The 26,706-nt window shown below is 42.4% G+C and overlaps 1 protein-coding gene across 1 annotated transcript in view; it reads right to left on the bottom strand.

Moving 5' to 3' along the window:
* The window catches only part of FUT10 (fucosyltransferase 10), a 58,198-nt gene that overhangs the window by 2,607 nt on the left and 28,885 nt on the right, over positions 1 to 26,706 (bottom strand). Inside the window, exon 4 of the mRNA XM_029066146.2 lies at positions 8,567 to 9,419. Coding sequence (XP_028921979.1) covers positions 8,567 to 9,419 — 853 coding nt within the window. The remainder of the gene's footprint in view (positions 1 to 8,566; positions 9,420 to 26,706) is intronic.

Below are 26,706 nucleotides of genomic sequence, written 5' to 3'. Positions count from 1 at the left end.
TAATCTTGGACAGGTCAGTCAATCAGTGGAATCTACTAAATATTTAGTATGTGCAGAGCACTGTAATAAGATTTTGGGAGAGTACAATTACAACAGAATCAGTAAACAGGTTTCCTGACAACAAGGAGCTCACAGTCTAGAGATAGATCAAAAATTAAAATAAATTTTGGATATGTACATAGATGTTGTGGGGCTCAGGATGGGATGACTATCAATTGCTTAAAGGGCACAGATCCAAGTGCACCAGTGATGCAGAGGGGAGAGGGAGAAAGGGAAAATATGGTTTAATCAAGGAGTGTCTCTTGGAGGAAATGTGTCTGTGAAGGTGGGAAGAGTCATGGTCTACTGTCTATGAAGGGGGAGATAACTTCTCTGTGCTTCAGCTACATCTGTAAATGAGAATTGAATATTTGTTCTTCCTCCCCCTTAGTCTGTGAGCCATGAATGAGACAGGGTCTGTGTCTGATCTTATTTTGTATCTACCCCAGCACTTAGCACAGTGTTTGTCACAAAGTGCCATAATTACTATCCTTATTATTAATATTATTATTATTATTATTAAGGTTGGTAACAGGCTGATGGAGTCTATCAGGGAGCACCTCAAGCAAATTGGGTTGTTCCACCCCACCTCCTGATCAGAGATGCTATGCTATACCCAGACACACAGGGGCAAGGCCCTTCCTGTTAGCGATCCTGCCTGCCAGTAAGAACAATGACCATTCCCCACCAAAACCCTTCAAAGTGGTTAGAAGAGGAAGCAGATTGGGAGTTGGGGCAAAGGACTGTCATCCAGGTAGTGACTCTCCATCTGAACTAGGCTCAAGCTTGCTCTTCCCTTCCTAGCTCTTAAGGGTGTGCAGTGCTCTCTTGCAAAATCCCCACTTGGTTTCCTCTTAATAACTGCTTTAAAAAGTTTTGGAGGGCAACTGCCCCTGCTCTTAACTGAGCCCCATTCTACCAGAACCTAAATCTATTCCATGGAGATAAAGCAGGCATGGAGAGGAGTATTAACACAGAAATTGGGGAAGGGGGGCTGTTAATTGCACCCACTTTCAAAGCCTTATTCCCACATTCAAAGCCTTATTATTAAAATCACAACTCCCCCAAGAGGCCTGCCTGACCAAACCCTCATTTCCCTTATTCCTTCTCCCTTCAGCATCAGCTTTGCACGTGGTTTTGTAGCCTTTATTCACCCCATTCTCAATCCCACAGTATTTATAGACATATCCATAATTTATTTGTCAGTCTCCCCCTCTAGACTGTAAGCTCCTTGTAGGCAGGGAACATGTCTACCAACTCCATTATATTGTGCTCTCCCAGGCACTTAGTTCTCTGAATACAGTAAGTGATCAATGAATATGATTGATTGCATTGGGAGAGAATATGCATAATTTATGCAGCAATGTTATGTAAGTGGTCTTCTAGTAATAATAATAATTGTGGTATATTTAAGGGCTTACTGTGTGCCAAGCATTATACTAAGTGCTGGAATAGATACTATATAATCAGGTCTCACAAAGGGATCACAGTTTAAGAAAGAGGGAGAAAATGTAATGCATTCCCCATTTTGAAGATGACGGAACCGGGTACTGAAAGATAAATGACTTGCCCAAGGTCACGTAGCAGACAAGTGACAGAATTGGGATTAGAACCCAGGTCGTCTAACTCCAAAGCCCATGCTCTTCCCACTAGGCCACACTGCTTCCCTTCAATGTTTCTAGTGGTCTGAAAGGGTTAATGCTCATCTCAGAGGGCCTCCTTCACTTTGGGTCTTAGTACAGCGAGTAGTACAACTTAGGTTTTAGTACAGCGAATAGTAAATAGTAAGTGCTTAACAAAGACCATTTAAAAAAAACACAAAATCTTTGGGCTCTGGAAAAATCAGGTTCATCCTTCTTTGATAATTAATGCTATTAATTGAACAACTGTAGCTATTGTTTTTGCTCTCTTAATGTAGAACATTTTCATTTTCTGTGAAGATCAAAGACTTTTTAAAACTATCCATCTAAAATTCCAAAGACTGTTTGTTCAAAGGATATGTGGTCAACTATTAGTTTCAATAAGAACAGACAGGTCTGTTGTTTCCAAATTAACTAACTGAAAGTGCATTTAATCTACACTTTAAATGTTTGGGGGGGAAAAGAAATGCTTTAATAAGGCTTAGATTAATAGGCTTTCTGGCATTCAGGAAAGGATTTCTTAGAGCTGTTTACTCTCTTGAAGACATCACAGGACTTATGGAAAAGTAGAAGCAACATTCACAAAGTCCACTGATGTGAACAAGGTGCCTCAGGTCGAATATTCATTTTGTATGAAGAGAAGAAAAACAATAGAAGTCAATTTATAGACAGCCCGGGAAATTTTAAAACAAGGTATGTGGTCTAGATGGATGATATTAGATTATTATTTCCAAGAAAAAGTTTAAAAACCATAAATTAGGGATGAAGGAAGCATCTAATTCCCAAGACCATGAGATGGCATTATCTACTATCCACCAGCATTGGTTTTGTGTGTGTGTGCGCAATGGTATTTATTAGGCACCTACTATAAGCACTGGGGTAGATACAAGCTAGTCAGGCTGGACAGTTCATGTCCAACATGAAGGTCATAATCTTAATCCCATTTTACAGATGAGGGAATTGAAGCATAGAAAACCCTAAGGCAGACAAGTGGCAGAATCAGGACTAGAACCCAGGTCCTAGGCCCATACTTTATCCACCCACAGCCAGAACTGTGACTAAATGAACAGAGAAATTAACTAGATTACAGGATTTGAAAAGTGGGAAGATTGTCAGGGAGGATGGTTGCCTCATATAATATAGTGGCACCCTTTTTGTGCAGAAGAGCCAAACAAAATGAAACTTTTGAGTAATTACGTGTGGAAAGAGCCAACCATCCAGTTTAAACACCTATTAACAAATCTTACTTCATTGAGAAAGTTTTAAATATTTCATCCCTGATCCCAACACCTGCATAACACCCTCATGACTATAGCTGTGCTAGATTACCCGCCCCTCTGGGGACCCAGTGCTACTACTGGGTTCTGTGAGGCCCACAAGTGACATCATGTTCCACAGAATGCAGCACAATGTGATGACATCATTGCCCCATGGGGCTGCTTCCTAGCCACAGCTGTGGCTTCTAGCAGTTGAAGGAAGTGGGGAAGAGAAGTGGATTGCTTGGTGCTAACTCCCAGCAGCATGGTGTAGTGGGTAAAGCACAGGTCTTGGAGTCAGAAGGTCATTTGTTCTAATCCTGGATCCACTGCTTGTCTGCTGTGTGAACTTGGGCAAATCACTTCACTTCTCTGTGTCTCATTAACTCATCTGTAAAATGGGGATTTAGAGTGTGAGTCCCACATGGAGCAGGGACTATGTCCAACCCAATTTGCTTGTATCCACCCCAGTGCCTGACACGTTGTAAGCACTTAACAAATACCACAATTATTATTATTTTTAGGTGGGCCTGATGGAGCTCAGAGCCACCTGCTGTGCCTTTCAGACAAGTGGGGATGATGGTACTGTGCGTGGTAGGAACACAGGATATTGTGGGGGTATTGCGAGGCAATTTTAAATGGCTCACCCCTGCCCACCACCATTCCTTGTCTCAAGAATCATATCTTATTCCAAGAGGAGCCAGGCATACCTCCAAGCCAAAGGATGCAAGCATATTTTATGCTCTCATATTTTGGTCCAACCATGTTCTCTGTGACTAGGATTAAATCCTCCCATAAAAATGAATGTCTCAGACAATTTGGCAAGAAAAAAAAAAGGCAAAAGATGCCTAACTTGATAGCGCAAAGTCTGGGAATCAGATCCAGATTCTAGTCCCAATTCTTACCAATATTACTCCATGAGTCACATATCATTTATCCTGTGACTCAATTTCCACACCAGCCAATTACTATTATTATTAATAATTATGGTATTCATTATACATTTGCTATGTGCCAAGCACTATATGAAAAACCAGAACAAGATAACCAGGCAGGACCCAGTTCCTGTCCCATCTGGGACTTAGTCTAAGTAGGAGGGAGAGCAGGTACTGAATCTCCATTTTACAAATGAGGAAAATGAAGAGAAATTAAGTGACTTGGCCAAAGTTACACAGCAGACAAGTAACAGCTTGGATTAAAACCCAGGTCCTCCAGCTCCTAGTCCTGTGCTCTTTTCAATAAGTCATAAATACCTTCCTAATATTTTTTTTAACAAGGCTGCTAACAGACTAAATGAGATAGAGTATAGGAAGTCTGAAAGCCAACTTTACCTCAGCAGAGATCCTTAGTATCTTGAAAGTGCTGGCAACAAGATGGATTTTAATGGTAATTAAGTGTTTACTATGTGCAAGACACTTTACTAAGCACTAGAAGAGATATAAGGTAATTGAGTTGAACACAGTCCATGTCCTACATGGGGCACACAGCAGACAAGTGGCAGAGCCAGGATTTGAGCCCTGGTCCTCTGACTCCCAGGCCTGTACTCCTTCCACTAAGCCATACTGCTTCTAAGCTTCAAATGAAAGTTTGTCTGAGTTGGGTCTGACTGTTTTTGGGTGAGGGGAAAGGTGATGAAGAGGAAGAAATAAAGCCTCTATCAGAACTGCTTTCATTCTCTTGCCCCTCTGTTTGACTTGTGTACCAAATCTGTGCACATGCATTCTCCTGGGTTTTATTCTCTGCTCTGGAACCTTCGGCAAATCATCTAACTTCTCAGTGCCTGTTTCCTCATCTGTAAATAGGGAATTCATTATCTGTTCTCCTTCCCACCTGAGAGCCCCATGTAGGAATATGTCTGATCGGCATATACTGCATCAACCCCAGTGCTTACAGTGCTTGGCACATAGTAGGCATTCAATAATAATAATTGAGGTATTTGATGTTGTTATTAGTCTTCCCAAATGTGTTTTAAGATTTTACTTAATTTCTTAAATTAACTTCAAAAGCTTTCCCTTGGGTTAGGAGTGAATTCTAAAGAAACCTGCCAAAGGAAATTTCACAGACAATAGTGCCTGTTGCAAAAGAGCTTGCAGGAAAAGACTTAAACCTGGAGGGAACATTCCATATGGAAAACATTGTGGTAACTGGACTGGGATAAACACAGGGGCAGGTAAATCGGGGCCTTTGGTCTCATGGTAAACAGATAAGTTACAGAGACCCTTGAAAAAGGAGCATGGTGAAGCAGAGCACAAACTGGGCTGAAATAGGGAGAAACAAAGTGTTGAATAACTATGGGAATTCTAAAACCACTGAAATTCTAGTTTATGATTTCTAGAGAGGGAAAGATTCCATGTTGTATATGAAATCTGCATCATGCTTTTTGGTGCATAAATTGGTATTTAATAGAATGGAAGGAATGCTGTAGTTCTTCAAAGCCAGTCTTTGTTGCTTACTAACTCCCTAAGGAAGCATTGGGAACCCTTTAACCTTATGGTTAATGCACAGACAGGGGAAAGGGCTTATGGAAATTGTGGAGTGAACACCTCTTCTGGCTAGATGGCTTCATACATTTTCTACAATCAGCAATCATGATTCTAGGCATGTTATGGTCAACAAAAACTGTTCCAGAGAACTTGCATTTTTTAGGGCTTTTCTGAATCTGAACAAAACAAGACCTGTGACCTGCTTCAAAGGAAATTACTTTCCTAAATTCTGTTCCTGTGCCAAAATATCAATCCTAATGCAAATGAAAACAACTTTTTAAAAATATTCCTTTCATTTTTTTTTTCCCAAAGTAAGCCTGTTTCTCTGCTTTTTGGTAAAGAGCCATTAGCATATCTAGTGGTTTAAAAGTGCCATAGTTTATTAAAATGCAAACATGGCCCTGATATCCACTAGTCATTTCTCTGGAGGAGAGAAAATGGACCTGAAATTCTTTTCCTAAAAGGCTCTAAATAAGACACTGTTATTTCCTAGTCTCAATCAAGCAATGGTTGCTTTCTGTGTGCAGAGTCAATCTATCATATTTGAGTGCTATGTGCAGAGCACTGTACTAAGTGCTTGGGAGAGTACAATATAACAAACACATTCCTCAACACAACAAGCACTGAACTTTGTGCTTGGGAGAGTACAGTGTTTATTGTTGTACTCTCCCAAGCACTTATTACAATGCTCTGCACACAGAAAGCACTCAATAAATACGATTGAATGAATTCAAATAGATTTGGTAGACATATTCCCTGTCAATAAGGTCTTTACAGTCTAGAGGGGAAATAGACATTGAAATAAAATTGAAATAAATTTCAGATAGGAGTAATGGCAGAGTACTTCATCTCAGATGTTTCATATTGGGTTGCTCTGAAGGAAATACTTCAGCTGCCTGAATTCTTTTCCAAGATGCCTATCAGCTTCTGAGACTTCTGTGACACCAGCAGGGTACCACTGAAACCCTCCTACTATAAATGAATATTATAGTTGTTCCAAAATTAGGAAAACTGGGCAAACTCGGTTTTATTGTATCAAACCAGAACAATAGGCTCAATTTGTGTTTAACTGTGTATTCTTTCCCCTTCTCAGCATCTCACCTGGAGAGTTTCCAGTACTATACCAGTCTCAGCTTTGGAAAAGAGTCAAGCAGAAGCATACCCATTCCATTCCTAGCTTGGACAGTGGCTAGTCAGTGGAAGGCAATCTGCTACAAGTCAAAACTCACCTGTGCTGGGCAGCAGCGCATGGGAGAGAGTCAAGGGCGGAGACTCAAGTTTACTGAGCGGAAGAAGGCAATGGTAAACCACTGCTGTATTTTTACCAAGAAAACTCTTGGATAAACTACCAGACTAATTGCAGGTGGAGAGTGCAGCATTCTGGGAGAGATGTGTGGTTGGAGTCACTATGGGTCGGAGACAACTCGACAGATTAAAACAAGTGTATTCTTTCCCAATGATCTAAATTGGCCCAGGTTTGGATAAATGGTCATTTTGGGTAATCCACATTCAACTTAAAAGAACTGATCATTCATTATGGCAGTTACTAAATGTTTACTATGTGTCAAATTCTGAGGTAAATGTAAGGTTTTCAGATTCAATCCCATGGGGCACACAATCTATTTTATCCTCATTTTACAGATGAGAAAACAGAGGCCCAGAGAGGTGAAGTGTCGGTCACACAGCAGGCCACTGGTAGAGCTGATACTAGAACCTAGGTCTTCTGACTTCCGATCCCATGTTCTTTCAAGTGGGTGTCTTATCAATAAATGGAGTCCTAGGAAGAACAGGGATTCTAAAGGTCAGCTAGGTTAGGGTTAACCTCTTTCCTCCCTTCAGGCAGGGCTACATTTTCCTCCATGATGGCTTTTATATAAACACCTGGCATGAATAATGGGCCAACGCTTGACATGTCCACCAAGTGGAATGAAAAACTGGTGAGGAGAAGGAAATCCAGTAAAGATAATGGGGAAAATGTAAGATTCCTAAGGGTTTTTCTCACTTCCCTTACCGACTAACAGAACTAGATAGTCTAGCATGTGGAACTAATGAAGAGCCCAGAGACAGAGATAAAATAGAAAATAACATTGAACATTATATACTCAATTTAAATTATCTTCTTAGAGAAAATAAACTAAAGGGAACAATCTTTTCATGTTAATAGCAAAATTCTGTGTCTGCAGCCAGTTGCTGTGGCCACTATGAAATAATGGAAGGGCTTCACTTTTCCCCAAGAAACATTAAAGTTAACAAGAGATTAGCAGGTAACCTTCTGGAATGCATTATAGAAGGTGACTCACTAAGTCACCTGGGTTGACAGCCAGCTTCTGGCTGTAGTGGAGACTCTGATATTGGTATCGATGCAGGCAACACTTCTGTGGCTCTTTAGAGGCTACCATTCCTAGGATCTGGTCAACACTCCCAAGATCGGCCACAACATAGCATAGTTTAGTGGATAGAGCATGGGCCTGGGAGTCAGAAGGACCTGGGTTTTAATCCCAGCTCTGCCATGTGTTTGCTGTGTGACCTTGTGCAAATTCATTCATTCATTCAATAGTATTTATTGAGCACTTACTATGTGCAGAGCACTGTACTAAGCGCTTGGAATGTACAAATCAGTAACAGATAGAGACAGTCCCTGCCCTTTGACAGGCTTACAGTTCACTTAACTTCTCTGGGCCACAGTTACCTCATTTGTAAAATGGGGAATAATAGTGTGAGCTTCATATGGGAAAGGGACTGTGTCCAACCTGATTAATTTGTATCTACCCCAGTGCTTAGAACACTGCTGGGCACATAGTAAGTACTTCACAAGTACCACTGTTATTATTATTATTTCCTGGCCAATCTTTCTACCTTTGTTCGGTAGTGACGGGTGGGGTCTGGGACAACTACACGAGTCTTCAAAACAATGGCCTGGACTCCGAACTAGCAGCAGCAGTAGTGCTGCTGAACAGCAGCTTCTAGATACCCAGAATGCCCCCTACAACTTTTCCCTAGGCTGCCTGACTACCATTTTTGGTAGCCAAGATCTGCTTGAAACCATCCTTGAGTCTCCTAAAGTCCTCCTATCTTATCACCTTGGATCAGTAACAATCAGGCCATTGACACAGGACCTGGGATAAACTGCCGGGAGAATTTTGCTTACCTTTCCTTGTCGCCGGATGTTTTCCCACACCCTGTTACACACCATGCACTCAAACGCATCAATGTAGTTGTCCTGAGTGAAATCCTGCACCCCCCACTTGCGTTCCTTGATCGCCGTGAGAAGTCGGCGATTGTTGACTTCTCCCTTCAGTTTCCAAGTGATGTAGGCCTCGTACTCTTTATCGTTGGCATCCAGTTTTTTAATATAACTGGCCAACTTCTGGGGATGAGAAAATGAGCGGACCAGAATGGCACTTTTGTTGCTAGGAAGCCAATCTGCGATGCTTGGAGAGCCATAGTACACGGGGACCACCCCCAGCTTCAGTGGTCTCCAGAACTTCTCGGTGATGTAGTCGTCACAGACGGCATTCTCAAAAGCAAGGATAAACTTGTACTGTGAGAGGATCCTGTAGAAGCCAGCATCGTCCATGGAGGCTGGGTTTTTCAGCTGCTGAGGGAGGTCTCTGTTCCGAAGACACTCCCCATAGGAATCTACCTCAATGTAGTTCATCAACTCCCGCACATAGCTGTCCCGGTCTGAGGGAGGGTCACAATCAGACTGGACATAGACAAGGGGAGCAAGTCTTCGCCTGAGGCTGTTTTTTGTTTGCAAAGGAACCATATATCTGAGAGACTTCAGGACCTCGATCCCCTCCAGGTACTGAGTAGTTAAAGGCAGGTGTGAGTGGCGACTGAAGGTAGCAGTGTAGTTGAATAAGGTAATAGTTGGCTTGTGGAAGAGCTTATAGTTATTTTTCGGAGACTCCTCGTGGAAGAGGGCCCAGTCATGATGGGCTTGGCGAGGCAGAGGTAGGCTGTCTATGTTAAAATCAGTGCCTAGGAAATACAAACCACTGTTAAAATTTCTGGATTTTTAAGAGGTCAATGTAAAGCTATTTACTGGATTCTCCTCCAGAGTCCTAGAACAGAGAACTGAAAGCAATAGGGAAGGAATACATAAATAGAAGCACCCTAGGTCATAACTGCAAAGTTTCTGCAACAGTAATTCTCGAGCTATTCTTCAAAGAACTGTCCTAAGGGTTTGAGCTGAAAAAATTTTACACACATAGCATCCACTCCAGATCGACACCAAAAATTGAGCAACTATTCCATAGGGCAGAAGCAGTTTACATGTTATGGCAATGACTAGCACAACTGTAGGGGCCTGTAACTTCCTTGCCAAAATAGCCATGTGCTGTTGTACGTAGACCTGGCCACATGAGGTGAGGAGGGAGCCTGCCTTGGCAGAAGCTAGAGTGAATTGCAGAGCAGGGCCACTCTCCCCAGTTTCCTCCCAGCCTGCAGGAAGAAGGGAATATTGGAAAATGGGATGAAGCAAAAGTAAGCTTGGTAAAAAAAACAAAAGGGAGCAGGGCATAAAAAAGAAAACAGGCCTTCAGACCGACTAAGTGGAATAAAGGAGAAGCATAATTAAGGATGCCACGGGAAATATACGGGATAGACAAATGATCCAAAATGATCAATTCTTCCAAAGTGCAGTTAATCGTAGTCAAGCTAGATATGCGACTTTTAGAGACTTAAAAAATTTAATGACATGTTGTTACAGAATGCTACCTGACAGACACAAATTAACTGGTGTATGATGAGATAAAGGACACGTAGCAAGATTATAATTATGAGCAATTCTGCCTTCTGCAGAATAAATTAGAAAGCCTTAGATAGTGGTAAATTGAAGATAGGAACTGTAAATGTGGTAAACAATCATTTTCTATGTGGGTGAGATCCAAGTAGGAAGAGACAATTTCTACTACTGAGTCAGAGGAATTAACACAGCAGCCAATCACAGGAAATATTGAAAAGTGATTACAGTATAATTACCATTGTCTAATTGTGGTTACTTAACTGATTTCCTTTTTTTAATACAAGGTAATTTCATGCAACTCCATTTCAAACATTCTCCACAATAAAAACAAACCTGGGTCAACATCAAAAAGAATAACTTCACCTAAAGAAAAATGCCCTCAGTAATTTCATGGAAATTAATTACACAGATAAATGTAAACTATGTCAAAGAAATGCAGTGCAGACAGCTCAATAATGAAAAACTGATTAATCATCAAAGGCTTTAAAAAAATTAAAAACTACATAATGCTGTCAGGCAAATAATGGACCCTAAAACTGCAGAAGAAAGTGCTGCCTGATGCCTCTGAGGAAGAATTTTAAAACTGTGCAGGCAGAAATAGAAAGACTGCAGATGAGGGCTAGTATATGAAAACTAGGAATAAAGTCTGACTATTGAATTACTTATCTTTGCAGGGTTTGACCTTCACTATAAAAGAAGTTGCAATTTTGAAAGGATCTGATGTAGATCATCAACTTGCCAGGAAATAAAAAAAATAAACTTCAACCCTGGAATCCTATAGAACCATCCCTCAAAAGCCCTCTCCTATTTGTCATTTTTAAGGCTCTCTCGGGGTGCTATGTTCTCAACCAGAACTGGAACTCCCTAAAAAACCCTGGGACTGTTGTTACCAACTTCGGCATTGTCCACTTGAGGCAGAGGGAGCTTTTGTTTGAAATGAAGGCAGGATGCTGGTGAAAGATTGAAAGTACATCTTAAATCAGTTTAAGAAAGTCTGTAAGTATAGTCTGCTATGTAAAATTGCTTTTTCATTCTGAATCAAGGTGGAAGGTGGAGGTTGCTTTAATCCATGTTGACTGGTTTTGAAGCTATATTGGTATTATTCACGTATCCAGGTAACTCCCTAGGTGCATAGCTTGCCCTAATCTGGGCACACTGCTAAGTGCACGTGCTACAGGCCCAAGGCATTCCCAAATCATCTACCCCAGAGCTAGGTACAGTACTTGGAACATAGTAAGCATTTAAATATTACCACTTATTTTATTATAACCTTAAGGTTAGAATTGATTTTGCCACATCTTTTCCCCATCTTCTCCCAAATGTTTTCCCCTACCCCATCCCCTCACATTAACCAATAGAAAACTGGATTTGAGATCTTGCAAGTTCCACTCAAGTGGAGTGTCAGAGCAACGGGCAGGGAATGTGACTGCTTATTGTTATATTTTACTCTCCCAAGTGCTTAGGACACAGTTCTCCACAAAGTAAATTCTCACCATTCATTCATTCAGTCAAATTTATTAAGCACTTATTGTGTGCAGATCACTGTACTAAGTGTTTGGAAAGTACAGTTGAGCAACAGATAGAGATAATCCCTACCCACCAATGGGCTCACAGTGTAGAAGGGGGAGACAAACAACAAAACAAAACAAGTAAACAGGCATCAATACCCAAAATAAACAGAATCATAGATATGTACAAATCATTAATAAAATAAATAGAGCTGAATGAATGATTGAATGAATGGGGGTTAGAGTACAAGTTGGATTTTACTTGGGAAGCCCTGGATTAAAATTAAAATTAATTTTAATTCAATTTGAAATTAAAATTGAAACTCCTCACTATTAGCTTTAAAGCACTCCACCACCTTGCCAGTTTCTACCTCACCTCGTCACTCTCCTTCTACAACCCAGCCCACACACTTTACTATTCTAATGCTAACCTTCTCACTGTGATTCTATCTTGCCTATCTCACCACCGACCCCTAGCCCACATCCTGCCACTGCCCCGGAATACCCTCCCTCCTCAAATCCAACAGACAGATACTCTCTGTCCCCCCATCCAACCTTAAAGCCTTTTTGAGGGTGCATCTCCTCCAAGAGGCCTTCCCAGACTAAGCCCCTCCTTCCCTTTTCTCCCACTCCCTTCTGCATTGCCCTGACTTTTTCCCTTTGTGTTTCCCCCCTCCTGGACCCACAGCACTTATGTACATATCTGTAATTTATTTATTTGTATTGATGTCTGTCTCCCCACTTCTAGCCTGTAAGCTCACTGTGGGCAGAGAATGTGTCTGTTTATTGTTGTATTGTACTCCCCCAAGTACTTAGTATAATGCTCTGCACACAGTAAGTGCTCAATAAATAGGATTGAATGAATGAATGAAAATCCAGGCTGGAGGACTAAAATATATACTAAGCAAAGGCCAGTTTTCAGACTGGGCACTGTCAGCAGGTCAGGTGTGTATGGGCTGGTAAATTCCCAGTCCAGTGAAAAACAGCAATCTTTGCTAAAAGGCATCTCAATTTGCTAGCTATCAAGTTACACAAGTAAACAATATCTAACTAAGAAATATGAAAAGGTGAGTCACTTATATGGAAATCGCTTACTGACTATTAAAAACTCATCTACATAGGTCAGGGCCTTTCATCTTAAGGAATAAGAGCTATGCACCCATAATTACTTTCCTCTGGCTTATTTCATGTTTACTGAGTACTTATTTGAGCTTATTTTTCCTTTAAATAACAGTTGACAAATACATCTAAAGTACAAAGCATATTATAAAGGGAACTATAATTTGAAAAACAAATGGAATGAAATTAACTTTAGCAAAAGGTGCCAGCTTGGTGGCCATGGAGACTGATTATGAATCAGGAGATATGTGAGAAAATTACAGTACTTTGTATTATTTATCTGGCCCTTTCCTTCCAGACAGCACTACACAGACATCTCATAAATTCCTACAATAGCTTGGGAAGGCAGAAGGCAACATGAGTAATTGTCTCATTTTACCAATAGGGAATGGGACCACAGAAAAAATCCATTACTTGGCCAAGGGCACATCTCAAATTTCTCATCAACCATAATACCCAAGGTGACTAGTGGAAAAGTACCAAAGTAGGTTCCCTCACAGGTGTCTTACTCTGGTTTGCTGTCATCATGACCAGTTTGAATCTGTCCTAACCAATTTGGGGCTTGTGAATCAAAGAGCTCAGCTTCAACCACTTTGCCAGGTCAATATGGCAGCAACTAGAGTCTCATAGCCAGATTTACAATATAATGGAGGGGAAAACTCTGGTTCTTGGTGAGACTTTAACTTAAATTTTGGCCCTGTGAAGACCACACTTTGGGCATTTGTGACAAATATGAGTTTTAAAGCACTCAATCAGCTCTCTCCCTCCTACCTTATTTATCTGAACTACTATAACCAAGCCTACATAGTCTCCTCTAAAACCAACCTACACCCTGTACTTCAATCTCATATATCCCAATGCTAACCCCTTACCCATGACCTGCCTCAGGCTTGGAACTCCCTCCCTCTCTATATTCAATAGTTCACCACTCTCCCCAACTTCATAATCCTCCTAAAATTACATCATAATTATTACTTATGGCTCGGCGTGGCTCAGTGGAAAGAGCAAGGGCTTTGGAGCCAGAGGTCATGGGTTCGAATCCCAGCTCTGCCACTTGTCAGTGTGTGACTGTGGACAAGTCACTTAACTTCTCTGTGCCTCAGTTACCTCATCTGTAAAATGGGGATTAAGACTGTGAGCCCCAAGTGGGACAACCTGATTCCCCTGTGTCTCCCTGGCGCTTAGAACAGTGCTCTGCACAAAGTAAGAGCTTAACAAATACCAGCATTATAGAAGCAGCATGGCTCAGTGGAAAGAGCACGGGCTTTGGAGTCAGAGGTCATGGGTTCGAATCCCGGCTCTGCCACTTGTCACAAGGCACTCTCAGTGGAAGAGTACAATGCAGATGCTTGACCCAATCCTGGACCCCAAGGCATGTTGGAGACAAGACTGCAGTTTACCAAGTTCCCAAGGAATAGCACATACCAGAATGGAGAGGAAGGATGGACTGGAAAAATGCCATGAGTTCTTCAGAGGAAAGCACTCTCTAAAACAAATGGATGAATAAATTGACCCAGACTGGGAGCAATATGACTGGGGTTTCTAAGAAAGCTTCTCATCCTGACTTACTGTGTGACCTTGGGCAAGGCATTCAACATCTGTGTGTTTCGGTCACAACTGTAAAATGCAGCTCATCATGCAAAAGAACAACACAGATTTTTAGGAAAACATCAATGTGCAATAACCATATAGAGAAAGCATAAGTAGGATAATGACAAACAGCTGCCTATCTCCCAGTTCTTTCACAACACTACTGAGAAAATGCAACTTTAAGAAGTGTAACTTTCTGAATAGGGTTTTATTTTTAGACCTAAACAGAGGTTTCATGGTGAAGAGAAGCAACGTAGCCTAGTGAACAGAGCCCGGGCTTGGGAGACAGGAAAACTAAGGTTCTAATTCCGGCTCTACAATTTGCCCAGTGTGTGACCTTGGGCAAGTCACTTAACTTCTCTGGGCCTCAATTACCTCATCTGTAACATGAGGATTAAGACTGTAAGACCCACATGGGACAAGGACTGTGTCCAACCTAATTAGCTTTTATCTACCCCAGTGCTTAGAACATTCATTCATTCAATTGTATTTATTGGGCGCTTACGATGTGCAAAGCACTGCACCAAGCATTTGAGCACTGTACTAAGTACAGTACTAGTACAGTGCCTGGCACATAGTCATTGATTCATTTGGATTTATAGAGCACTTGTGTGCAGAGCACTGTGCTAAGCGCTTTGGAGAGCACAATTTAACAATAAACAGACACATTTCCTGCCCACAACGACCTCCATTCTAGGGGGGGAGACACACATTAGTAATTGCTTAACAAATACCATGGAAAAAAAACTCAGTCCCCAGGCACAGTATGCCTCGGAATTAAGCCTCATAGTAAATCATTCAATGAATCAGTTAATCATATTTATTGACTGCTTACTACTTGCAGAGCACTGTATTAAGCTCTTGAGAGACTACAAAAGCAGACCTACTGGGCACTATGAGGTGAATATCTGCTATTGACATTACTGCTAAAAATCTTTTCAGATGTAAATGAGAGATCAGTGTAACTGCAGGGTTTCCATTTTTGGACAATGCAGCTTTAATACTTGGAAGAATAGCTTATTTTTTTAAGTTTGATTGTTTCTTTTTATTTAATTAAGATATGAAAAGCCAAGTTGGAAACATATCAAAGTCAATTCTGCTTGGTGAAGCACAAACTACATCACCTTAATTTTAAAAATGCATTGCCAATATGAAAGGTTAAATCTTTTGAAGTGATTCTCTGGAAGAAGAGATACGTTTAAGATGAATAACATAAGAGGTAAGTAGTCATGGTAATAGTATTTATTGAGCACCTGTTGAATGAAATACATTGTACTATTAATAAAAATGTGTAACATTTGTTAAGCATTTGCAAGGTAACAGGCACTGTACTAAGTGCTCAAGTAGATACAGATTAATCAGGTCAGACCCAATCTCTATCCCAAATTGGGCTCACAGTCTGAGTAAGTGGGAGAACAGGCACTAAATCTCCATTTTACAGATGAGGAAGCTGAGGCACAGAGAAGTGACTTACCCAAGGTCACAAGAACACCAGCGTTGGATCAGAATTAGAACCCAGGTCCTCTGAATCCTAGGCTTGTGTTCTATTATGCCACTCTCCTTCTCTATGCACCACTAAATGCTTAGGAAGGTAAGGTAAAAAGACATACAAGACCTATTTCCTGCCACCAACTCCAATTCCCCAATTGTCCCCCTAAATCTCTCAACTATAAATAGCCTGATAAAAAGAGGAGAGGAATGGGATTCTGGAGATCCAGGTTTTAACCCCACCTCTATGCCTGTCCTACCATATGGCAATCAGAAAGTCATTTAATCTGTGGCTTAGTTTCATGAGAAAATGTAAAGTAACAAAGAGACAACTTGTCTCTGGAGCTCCTTAGACCATGAACCCCGTGTGAGCAGGGACTGCAAGTGATCGGATTGTCTTGTATGTCTCATGGTGCTTGGCATGTAGTAAGTGCTTAATAAATACCCTAAATAGAACGATAACTTATAAGGACTTTCCACCTAGATTGCTGCATCTTCCTCTTTACGAACCTCTCAGTCACTTGTCTCTCACTGCTTGAGTCCATACTTCACTCTCTTGCCTGAGTCATTTTTCTAAAAAAATGTTCAGTCCATGACTCCCCACACCTCAAAACTCTCCAGTGGTTGCCCATTTACCTCCATATGAAAGAGGAAACTCTTTACCATGTGCTTTAAACCACTCACTCACCTTGCCCCCTCTTACCTCACCTCCCTGATTTTGTACTATAATCCAACCCTCACACCTTGCTCCTCTACCACCAGCTTACTTACTGTACCCCAAGCTCAACTACCTCACCGATGACGCCTTTTCCCACATCCTACCACTACTCTGTAACTCTCTCCCTATCCATGTACACAAGACTACCACTACCCCCACCTTCAAAGCATTATTAAGGTCACATCTCCTCCAAGAGGCCATCCCAGTTAAATTCTCTTTTCATTCATTCAATAGTATTTATTGAGCGCTTACTATGTGCAGAGCACTGTACTAAGCGCTTGGAATGAACAAGTTGGCAACAGATAGAGACAGTCCCTGCCATTTGACGGGCTTACAGTCTAATAGGGGGAGACGGACAGACAAGAACAATGGCAATAAATAGAGTCAAGGGGAAGAACATCTTGTAAAAACAATGGCAACTAAACAGAATCACGGCAATGTACATTTCATTAACAAAATAAATAGGGTAATGAAAATATATACAGTTGAGCAGACGAGTACAGTGCTGAGGGGATGGGAAGGGAGAGGGGGAGGAGCAGAGGGAAATGGGGAGAAAAGAGGGTTAAGCTGCGGAGAGGTGAAGGGGGGCGGTAGAGGGAGTAGAGGGAGAAGGGGAGCTCAGTCTGGGAAGGCCTCTTGGAGGAGGTGAGTTTTAAGTAGGGTTTTGAAGAGGGGAAGAGAATTAGTTTGGTGGAGGTGAGGAGGGAGGGCGTTCCAGGACCGGGGAGGACGTGGCCCAGGGGTCGACGGCGGGATAGGTGAGACCGAGGGACGGTGAGGAGGTGGGCAGCAGAGGAGCGGAGCGTGCGGGGTGGGCAGTAGAAAGAGAGAAGGGAGGAGAGGTAGGAAGGGGCAAGGTGATGTAGAGCCTTGAAGCCTAGAGGAGTTTTTGTTTGGAGCGGAGGTTGATAGGCCCAGAGTGACATGCCCAGATCATTTCTGCAGGAAGATGAGCTGGGCAGCGGAGTGAAGAATAGACTGGAGCGGGGCGAGAGAGGAGGAAGGGAGATCAGAGAGAAGGCTGACCAGTTCCCTCTCCCTTCTCTGTCATCTATGCACTTGGATCTTTGACCTTTGGGCATTTGATACTCATCCCACTCTCAACACCGCAGCACTTATGCACATATCTTTAAATTATATATCAAATAATTTATTTATATTAATGCCTGTCTCCCCATCTAGAAAGTAAGTTCACTGTGGGCAGGGAACATATCTGCCAACACTGTTGTCTTGTATTCTCCCAAGCATTTAATATAGTGTTCTGCATATAGTAAGTGCTCAATATATACCATTGATGTTGATGATTGATGACTTCCTATGAGATTGGGTGTCTAGTTGTCCTTGGGTACATTCTGCTCCATGGTTATCCATTTGGCTACTTTTAACTTATTTACTCCTACCACTAGATTTCCTCTCAGGAACTCACTCTACATGGAATTTTCGAACACATGATATTTTTCAGGAGGGCAGACGAAGCTGAAGTAGGTGAAGAATCAGAAGCTGAAGCAGTATGGTCTAATGGAAACAGCAGGGCCTGGGCGGGGGGGGTGTCAGAAAACCTGGGTTCTAATTCCAGCTGTGTGACCTTGGGAAAGTCACAACTTCTCTGTGCCTCAGTTAACTCATCTTTAAAATGGGGATTAAGATTGTGGTTACCTATGTGGGACAGAGACTGTGTCCAACCCGATTACCTCATCTCTAACCCAGCACTTAGTACAGTCCCTGGCACATAATAAGAGCTTAACAAATATCATTATAAAAAGAAAACAATAGGAAAGTACAGTATTTATTTGTTGGCAGGGCTGTCTAGAATCAGCCCTGGTACCTCCAAAATTGACGATTCAAAGCCCTTGCACCTCTACACTTGACATTTCAGTTATGAGAAACTAAAGTAATTCTGTACTTTAGACATATGAGTATCCTACACTCATTCAAAACTAGACCAGTCAGTCAATCATATTTACTGAGTGCTTACTCTAGGCGGAGCACTACACTAAACACTTGGGAGAGTACAATATAACAATATAAGAGACCCAATCCCTGACCACGATGAGCTTAGTCTGGAGGGGGAGACAAACATTATTATAAATTACAGATATGTACATTAGTGCTGTGGGATCAGAGCCGGGGTGGTGAATACATGGAGCAAGTCAGGGAGAAGGGAGTGGGAGAAGAGGAAAGGAGGGCTTAGTTAGGGAAGGCATCTTGGAGGAGATGTGCTTGCAATAAGTCTTTGAAGGCTGGGGGAGAGTAACTCTCTGTTGGTTATGAGGAGGGAGGGGGTTCCAGACCAGAGGCAGGACATGGGCAAGAGGTCAGCAGCCAGATAAATGAGATTGAGGTACAGTGATAGGGATACCATTAGAAGAGTGAAGTGTGCAGACTGGGTTATAGTAGAATAGTGAGGTGAGGTAGGAGGGTGCAAGGTAATTGAGTGCTTTAAAGCCAATGGTGAGGAGTTTCTGTTTGATGTGCAGGTGAATGGTCAACCACTGGAAGTTCTTGAGGAGAGGAAAAACATGGACTGAATGATTCTGTAGAAAAATGATCTGGGCAGCAGAGAGGGAAGAGGCAGAAGGCAGGGAGGTCAGTAAGGAGGCTGGAGTAACAAGGAGTAATCAAAGCAGGATAGGGTAAGTGATTGGATTAACATGGTAGCAGACCAAAATTAGTGACTTTCTCAAACAGTGGAGTTTCTTGTCAAAAACCCTAGATGAACTTCAGTCCAGTCATGAAGACTTGGAGACTGAGATCCTGCCTGAAAGAACCAGTTATAGTGTTAGCAGTTTGCACTGTGCCACTCTCATTCTCTTGCCCCTTCCAGCCAGGCACCCGCTGAGGCACGGATTGCCACAAGTGACCAGGTGGGAGGGACACAGCTCACTGTGAAGTGCTTGCAAGCATTTTATGTACCACCCCTCCTCATTTTTGCTCTTTCAAATAAATCTGTAATCACTGTAATATGCCAATGTACTTAGTGACAATAATGCAATTGTGGATTCAAAAGTCAATGCTAATTCAAAACATCAAATTAAGTCATCCCTTAGAGGCTGGCATGCTTCCTTTGCAATTATAGCAGGGAGCTCATATGGATTTATTCTGCTCTTATTATTACAGTATTTGTTAAGTGCTTACTAAGTATCAAGCACCATTGTAAATGTTGGGTAGCTCAAGGTCATTAAGTTGGACATGGTCCCTTCCCTGTGTGGGGCTCATAGTCTCAACTGGAAGGAGAATAGGTATTGAATTCCCATTTTACAGATGAGGAAACTGAGGCATAGAGAAGTTAAGCAACTTGCCCAATGTCATGCAGAGGCAAGTGGCAGAACTGGGATTAGAACCCAGGTCCCAGACCCATGGTCCTTCCATTAGGCTACATTGCTCCCCGCTGCTCTTCTGATAGTAATCAATATGTGGGAAGGCAACAGAATCTATGCCTCTCACCCCAAGGCCTATAAAGTGCTCCCAGTTCCTCCCCAAATCCCAATCAGTTCAGAGAACTCACTTCTCCTTCCATTCTACTTTCAGGGATGGCCCCAATCCCTAGAAAGATGGATCTGACATTAGATCAGTTCCACTGGACCAGGCTGATTTTAAAAGCTTTAGCACATCATGAATCTCAATCCACTGCTCCTGCCTGCCTCTTCCCTCCTTAAATGACCTGTGCAATCATTTCAGGCAGTGCTCTGTGCACAATAAAGCCTCAATAAATACCACTGATCCACTCAATCGTATTTATTGAGTGCTTACTGTATGCAGAGCACTGTACTAAGTGTTTGGAATGTACAATTCTGCAACAGATGATTGGCAGATTGACAGTCTGGTTTTCTGATGTTCTCCTGCATGAATGTGGTGGCTCCGATATCTCATACCAACCCAGACCAGGTTGGTTCTGCCTGGACAGAATTACCCCGGGGAGTGCAGGGGGCGGGGTTGTGCCTTGTTACTGGACAACAAGGGTTATAGCAAAGCATCTACAAGAGAAGTTGTGATGGGTGGAGTGAGAGAACAAAGCCACCCAGAAAAGAGGGGCCCCCTTGTAAAAAGCTCAGGGGGAGACCTAAATGAACATGCATTGCAAACCATTCAAGTGAAAAGCCGGAAAAGTATCCCATTTGATGCATACTTGGCAGAGGGCAGTTCTCGTGAGCTTTCCGGGTGTGGATGTGTGTGTTTGTATATGCATGCCAAATGTTTGCGAGTTCTGTTAGCCAGCAAAGGAATTGTTATTGTAGCACCCATATTGCTAAGCATGCTCTCCCAATTACTTCCCGGTTGGGAAATGGAAAGAGATCACGTCGAATCTCCAGCCTGTAGGTATGCAATAAAGTCTGGGACATAGCTGAACTTTTGGTACAGTTTATGTTGGGAAATCTCTGACACGAGGGAGCTGAGCTCCATCAAGTGCAATCCGAGAAGGGCTGGCACTCGTTAACATACTTTGCACGCTACCATCTGCTTGGGCCAGAGGCTTGAGGCCAGTCTTCCTTGACGGATGGCCACTCTGGAGATCAATTTCACTGAGGTTTCCTGAGATCGAGTCAGTCCCCTTTGTGCAATAATGATCAGGGCAATGGCCTCTGGGCATTACAGTCTGGGCCTTTTAGATGCCAAGGTTGGAAAATGAATCCTCCCCTAGTCATTTTCAGCTTTCACACAAGAAAACCAATGGTACCACAGAGAGATCTTTAGACGTGTACAAAAGGAATTAAAGGATTAACGCCGGTGAATGACGTTATGTGAATTTCAACAGGATCAGCGATACAATTCACACAAGTGAACTAAGATGTGGTACCATAAAATCAGAAGAAAAGGAAGAGGAAGGAAGAGATCAGCAAAATTAAAGCAGTCACACTCCCCGGCTCTGCTGAAAGTTGCCCATGAATAAATCTGTAACTAATACTTTTATTCTTCACTAAATCTGTTTCCCGCCACATACACAGAATGGGATGCTTTTGTTTTAACCTTCATTTAATGGCTTCATGTTACATTAATTTGCCTTTGCAAATCGTCTAGTTCCTATAGACTCTGAGAACAATAGATCACAAATTCCTAGGTGAAAAACCCACACATTCAATTTACAACCAAAAAAAAATAGGCAAAAAGAAGCTCCATCTGGAAATATTGTCTCATGGGCAGCATTAAATTATGCACAAGTGGATTTCATTTTGCTGAGCAAGAGACCTTTGAAATATAGCATCTTTATTACATTTGCCAAGATACCTACTGGTAGCACTAATGCATCAGTGGCTCTATTCTGCATGGACGATTCCTGAATTTTGATTTTAACCTTTGACATCGGGACTTCTATTTCCTCACATTTCATACATGCTCCCGCCCCACACCCCCCCACACACAAACACTCATATTGCCAAATACACTTAGAAATCTACACCTCTAACATGAATGTATTTCAACATCTATTTTTAATACTAACATTTAATGAAATCTACCCATTCCTAATGTGCATATTACTGGCCTTACTCATTCTAGATGGAAACCATCCTCCTAAACAGCATCTCCCCCTAAACAATGAAGTTTATAGCCTATGAGGTCAATGATACTTCTCTCACAGGGCCACTTCTGCACAGAATAAAAGAAATGCTAATTTTCCCAGAAGCCACTTTTCGGGTTAGGGCAGGGACCCCCTCCTCATTTTCCCCAAACAGAGTGTTGCCTTAATGGCACAAAAATTTCAACTCTATTTTCAATCAAGTTTTCATGAATGATTTTGGGTGTTTTTTAATGATATTTGTTAAGCGCATATGATGTGTTAAGCACTGTTATAAGCACCAGGGTAGGTACAAATTAATTAGGTTGAACATAGTACCCATCCCTCATGGGGCCCACAATCTAACTAGCAGGGAGAACAGCATGAAGTAGTGGATCGAGCACGGGCCTGGGAGTCAGAAGGTCATAGGTTCTAATCCTGGCTCTACCACCTGTCTGCTGTGTAGTCTTGGGCAAGTCACTTAACTTCTCTGTGCCTCTGTTACCTCATCTGTAAAATGAGGATTAAGTCCGTGAGCCCCAGGTGGGGCAGGGTCTGTGTCCAAACTGATTTTCTTGTAACCACCTGGTGCTTAGTACAGTGCCTAGCACCCCCCTTGTCAAAAAATCTCCAGTGGTTGCCTATCAACCTCTGTATCAAGCAAAACCGCCTCACTATTGGCTTCAAAGCTTCTCCATCATCTTGCCTCCTCCTACCTGACCTTCCTTCTCTCCTTCTACATCCCAGCCCACACACTCTGCTCCTCTGGTGTTAACCTTCTCACTGTGCCTTGTTCTCGCCTGTCCCGCTGTCGATCTGTGGCCCATGTCCTACCTCTGGCCTGGAATGCCCTCCCTCCTCAAATCCGCCAAAGAATCACACTTCCCCTTTCAAAACCCTACTGAAGGCGTACCTTCTCCAAGAGGCCTTTCCAGACTAAGACCCCCTTTTCCTCAGCTCCCCCTTCCCACTGGCCCAACTCACTCTCTTTGTTCTCCCCCCTGCATCACAGCACTTGTGTATATATGTACATATCTATAATTCTATTTATTTACATTAATGCTTGTTTGCTTGTTTTGTTGTATATATATCTATTATTCTATTTATTTATATTGATGCTATTGATACCTGTTTACTTGTTTTGATGTCTGTCTCCCCCTTTTAGACTGTAAGCCCGCTATAGGCAGAGATTGTCTCTATTGCTGAACTGTACTTTCCAAGTGTTTAGTACAGTGCTCTGCACAAAGTACTCAATAAATATGTTTGAATGAATGAATAGCACATAGTAAGTGCTTAATAATTACCATAATCAATTTTTATTTATTTTTTTATTCACCATTTTATAGTTGAGGAAACTGAGGCACAGAGAAGTTAAGTGACTTGCCCAAGGTCACAGAGCAAGCAAATGGTGGAGCAAGGATTAGAATCCAAGTCCTCTGATTCCCAGACCCGTGCTCTTTCCACTAGGCTGTGTTGCTTCTCTGGGCTATATCTACTTCTGTATTCCTTGGAGCTCTGCCCTCACCATCCATTCTTCAAACAATGAAACCACTTCTAATCCACTTCAGTGTTGTAACTCAAACCTGAGCCAAGGAGAAGTGATCAAATGAAGTGCAAAGGAGTCTCCAGTCAGTGCTGAGCATGTGCATTCAGTTGGGATCCATCAGTCCTATTTTGATGAATTCAGTCTCTTCGGTCTTTTCTCTGGGCCCTCGTCATGAGCTCAGAGCAGCCCCAAGTTCCCCTTGCAGGCAAACACTAACTACTGGGGGATGTTTACTCTACTGAAGTGACTCATATATGGAGAAGAAAATGCCAGGAGTTGGAATTTTAGAATTTTGAGGGGTGGGTTGGGGAAGTACTTATTACAACCAGAGTAATTGTCACTGACCCTCCTTTGTCCCTGGCTACAAAGACGGGCAGTTTTCACCACTTGATAGAAAGCTGGACTCCTGCATCCAGTGATAGATAGCTGACCTTCTCTGATTTTAAGGTGGTTAGCCTCAATCTCGAGATTGTACCTAATGCACACCCTTCCAAAATGCACAACATGCTACACTTCGCCAGGGTTCTCATTGAACTGTGGAGGGAAGAAAACCCTTCTTTTCGCCTGCATTCCTTTTTAAAAGGTTTGGCCTTGTTCTGAGGAGAATCACGCCTTGGGAGCCAATTGCCCCAATAACTGCTGTGACCCAGCTCCCTGTCACAGCACAAAATGATGCCTAACAATAATAATAATAACAATAATGTTGGTATTTGTTAAGCGCTTACTATGTGCAGAGCACTGTTCTAAGCACTGGGTAGATACAAGGTAATCAGGTTGTCCCACGTGAGGCTCACAGTTAATCCCCATTTTTACAGATGAGGTAACTGAGGCCCAGAGAAGTGAAGTGACTTGCCCACAGTCACACAGCTGACAAGTGCAGAGCCGGGATTCAACCCATGACCTCTGACTCTCAAGCCCGGGCTCTTTCCACTGAGCCATGCTGCTTCTCAATAATAATTCTCAATAAACAGTCATTACCACAGCACAGTGATCCCCACCTTGTACAGTCACTGAGAGCACAGCTTGCCACCCCTTCCCTTGCCCTTTGCCTGCTCCCAATGCAACCTGGGTTTCTGCTATGGTTCAGTGCTACTAAAGGGTCCTAAACATAATAAACTCAATAAACCTACAACACTTTCTCAAGGAGAATTATGCTCATTTTAATTAACATTACTAACAAGGGCTAAAGTTAACTTTATGGGAAGCAGCATGGCTTAGTAGATAGAGCACGGGCCTGAGAGTTAGAAGGTCATGGGATCTAATCCTAACTCTGCTGCTTGTCTCCTGTGTGGCCTTGGGCAAGTCACTTCACTAGGCCTCAGTTACCTCAGATGTAAAATGGGGAATAAAACTGTGAGCCCACATGGACAGGGATTGTAACCAATTCCAATTTGCTTGTATGCATCCTTAGTGCTTAGTGAGAAGCAGCATGGCCCAGTGGAAAGAGCACGGGCTGGGAGTCAGAGGTCATGGGTTCGAATCCCAGCTCTGCCACCTGTCAGCTGTGTGACTGTGGGCAAGTCGCTTAACTTCTCTGGGCCTCAGTTACCTCATTCTGTAAAATGGGATTAAGACTGTGGCCTCACATGGGTCAACCTGATTACCCTGTATCTACCCCAGTGCTTAGAACAGTGCTCTGCACATAGTAAGCATTTAACAAATACCACAATATTATTATTATTGTTTAATTTGAAACCAACATCCATCTCCATGCTTGCTCCCTACACACTATCCTGCCTTTTCCTGTCCTCTGTACTATATATTATAAACCCCACTATGTCTCGATAAACAACAAATTCTTAAGGATTCTCTGCACCCAGTAAGAGCTCAATAAATACCAACGACGACAATGTGATAATAATGTTGGTATTTGTTAAGCGCTTACTATGTGCAGAGCACTGTTCTAAGCGCTGGGGTAAATACAGGGTAATCAGGTTGTCCCACTTGGGGCTCACAGTCTTAATCCCCATTTTACATATGAGGTAACTGAGGCACAGAGAAGTTAAGTGACTTGCCCACAGTCACACAAGCTGACAAGTGGCAGAGCCAGGATTCGAACCCATGACCTCTGTCTCCCAAGCCCAGGCTGATAATTCTGGTGGCAAAATCAAAACTTCCAAATGTATTTCATCATTTTTATATAATAAAACAAGAATCGTCATCATAGGACTAAGCAGCATAGTTCGGACACTAATGGTGTGGTTCTAATAGAAAGGATGGTTTCACACTGAGTTTTCAGAAGGCCCTTTCTGTGAACTCCGGCGAGAAAATCTTGTTGTAAACATCGCCCTCTAGTGCTTCTGGAGGAAAAGCACTATAAATTGGGGATGGAATATTCTCTCCTCTATGATGCCAAATTACTCCTTCTGGACAAACAAATTTCCTCTTTTACTAGAGGTTTTCCCGGGCAAGGATCCACAGGGAGAAGAGGCTGCACTCCCTCCTCCACCCACCCTCTTATTTCCAGCACACGTCACATAAGTGGTGATAAAACTCTTAAAGAACGAGCCTTGTGTGGACCTGGGTCCAAATTGATAGTCACGTATTAATCAATCTATTTATTAATAATAATAATAATAATGTTGGTATTTGTTAAGCTCTTACTATGTTGCCGAGCACTGTTCTAAGCACTGGGTAGACATAGGGGAAATCAGGTTGTCCCACATGGGGCTCACAGTCTAATCCCCATTTTACAGATGAGGGAACTGAGGCACAGAGAAGTTAAGTGACTTGCCCACAGTCACACAGCCGACAAGTGGCAGAGCTGGGATTCGAACTCACGAGCTCTGACTCCAAAGCCCGTGCTCTTTCCACTGAGCCACGCTGCTTCTCCATTAGCACTTACTGTCTTGCAGAGCATTGTAATAAACACTTGGGGGAGTTTGTAGATCTGGTCTCTGCCCACAGTGAGCTGCCCTAGTGCTCAGCACAGTGTTTTTAGTTGATAATTTCTTAACTAAAATTTATACATCAAAAATATATCAATGACTACATCAATCAGCCAGCTTGCTTTTCTGGCTTAAGATTGGTAAGGAACTAAATGTTCCAGGCTCAGGGTCAGAATATGGGTACCAGACA

This window comes from Ornithorhynchus anatinus, chromosome 5 (genome assembly GCF_004115215.2).
Source record: "Ornithorhynchus anatinus isolate Pmale09 chromosome 5, mOrnAna1.pri.v4, whole genome shotgun sequence".
In the NCBI taxonomy this organism is placed as follows: domain Eukaryota; kingdom Metazoa; phylum Chordata; class Mammalia; order Monotremata; family Ornithorhynchidae; genus Ornithorhynchus; species Ornithorhynchus anatinus.
This window is presented reverse-complemented; position numbering and strand designations above follow the sequence as displayed.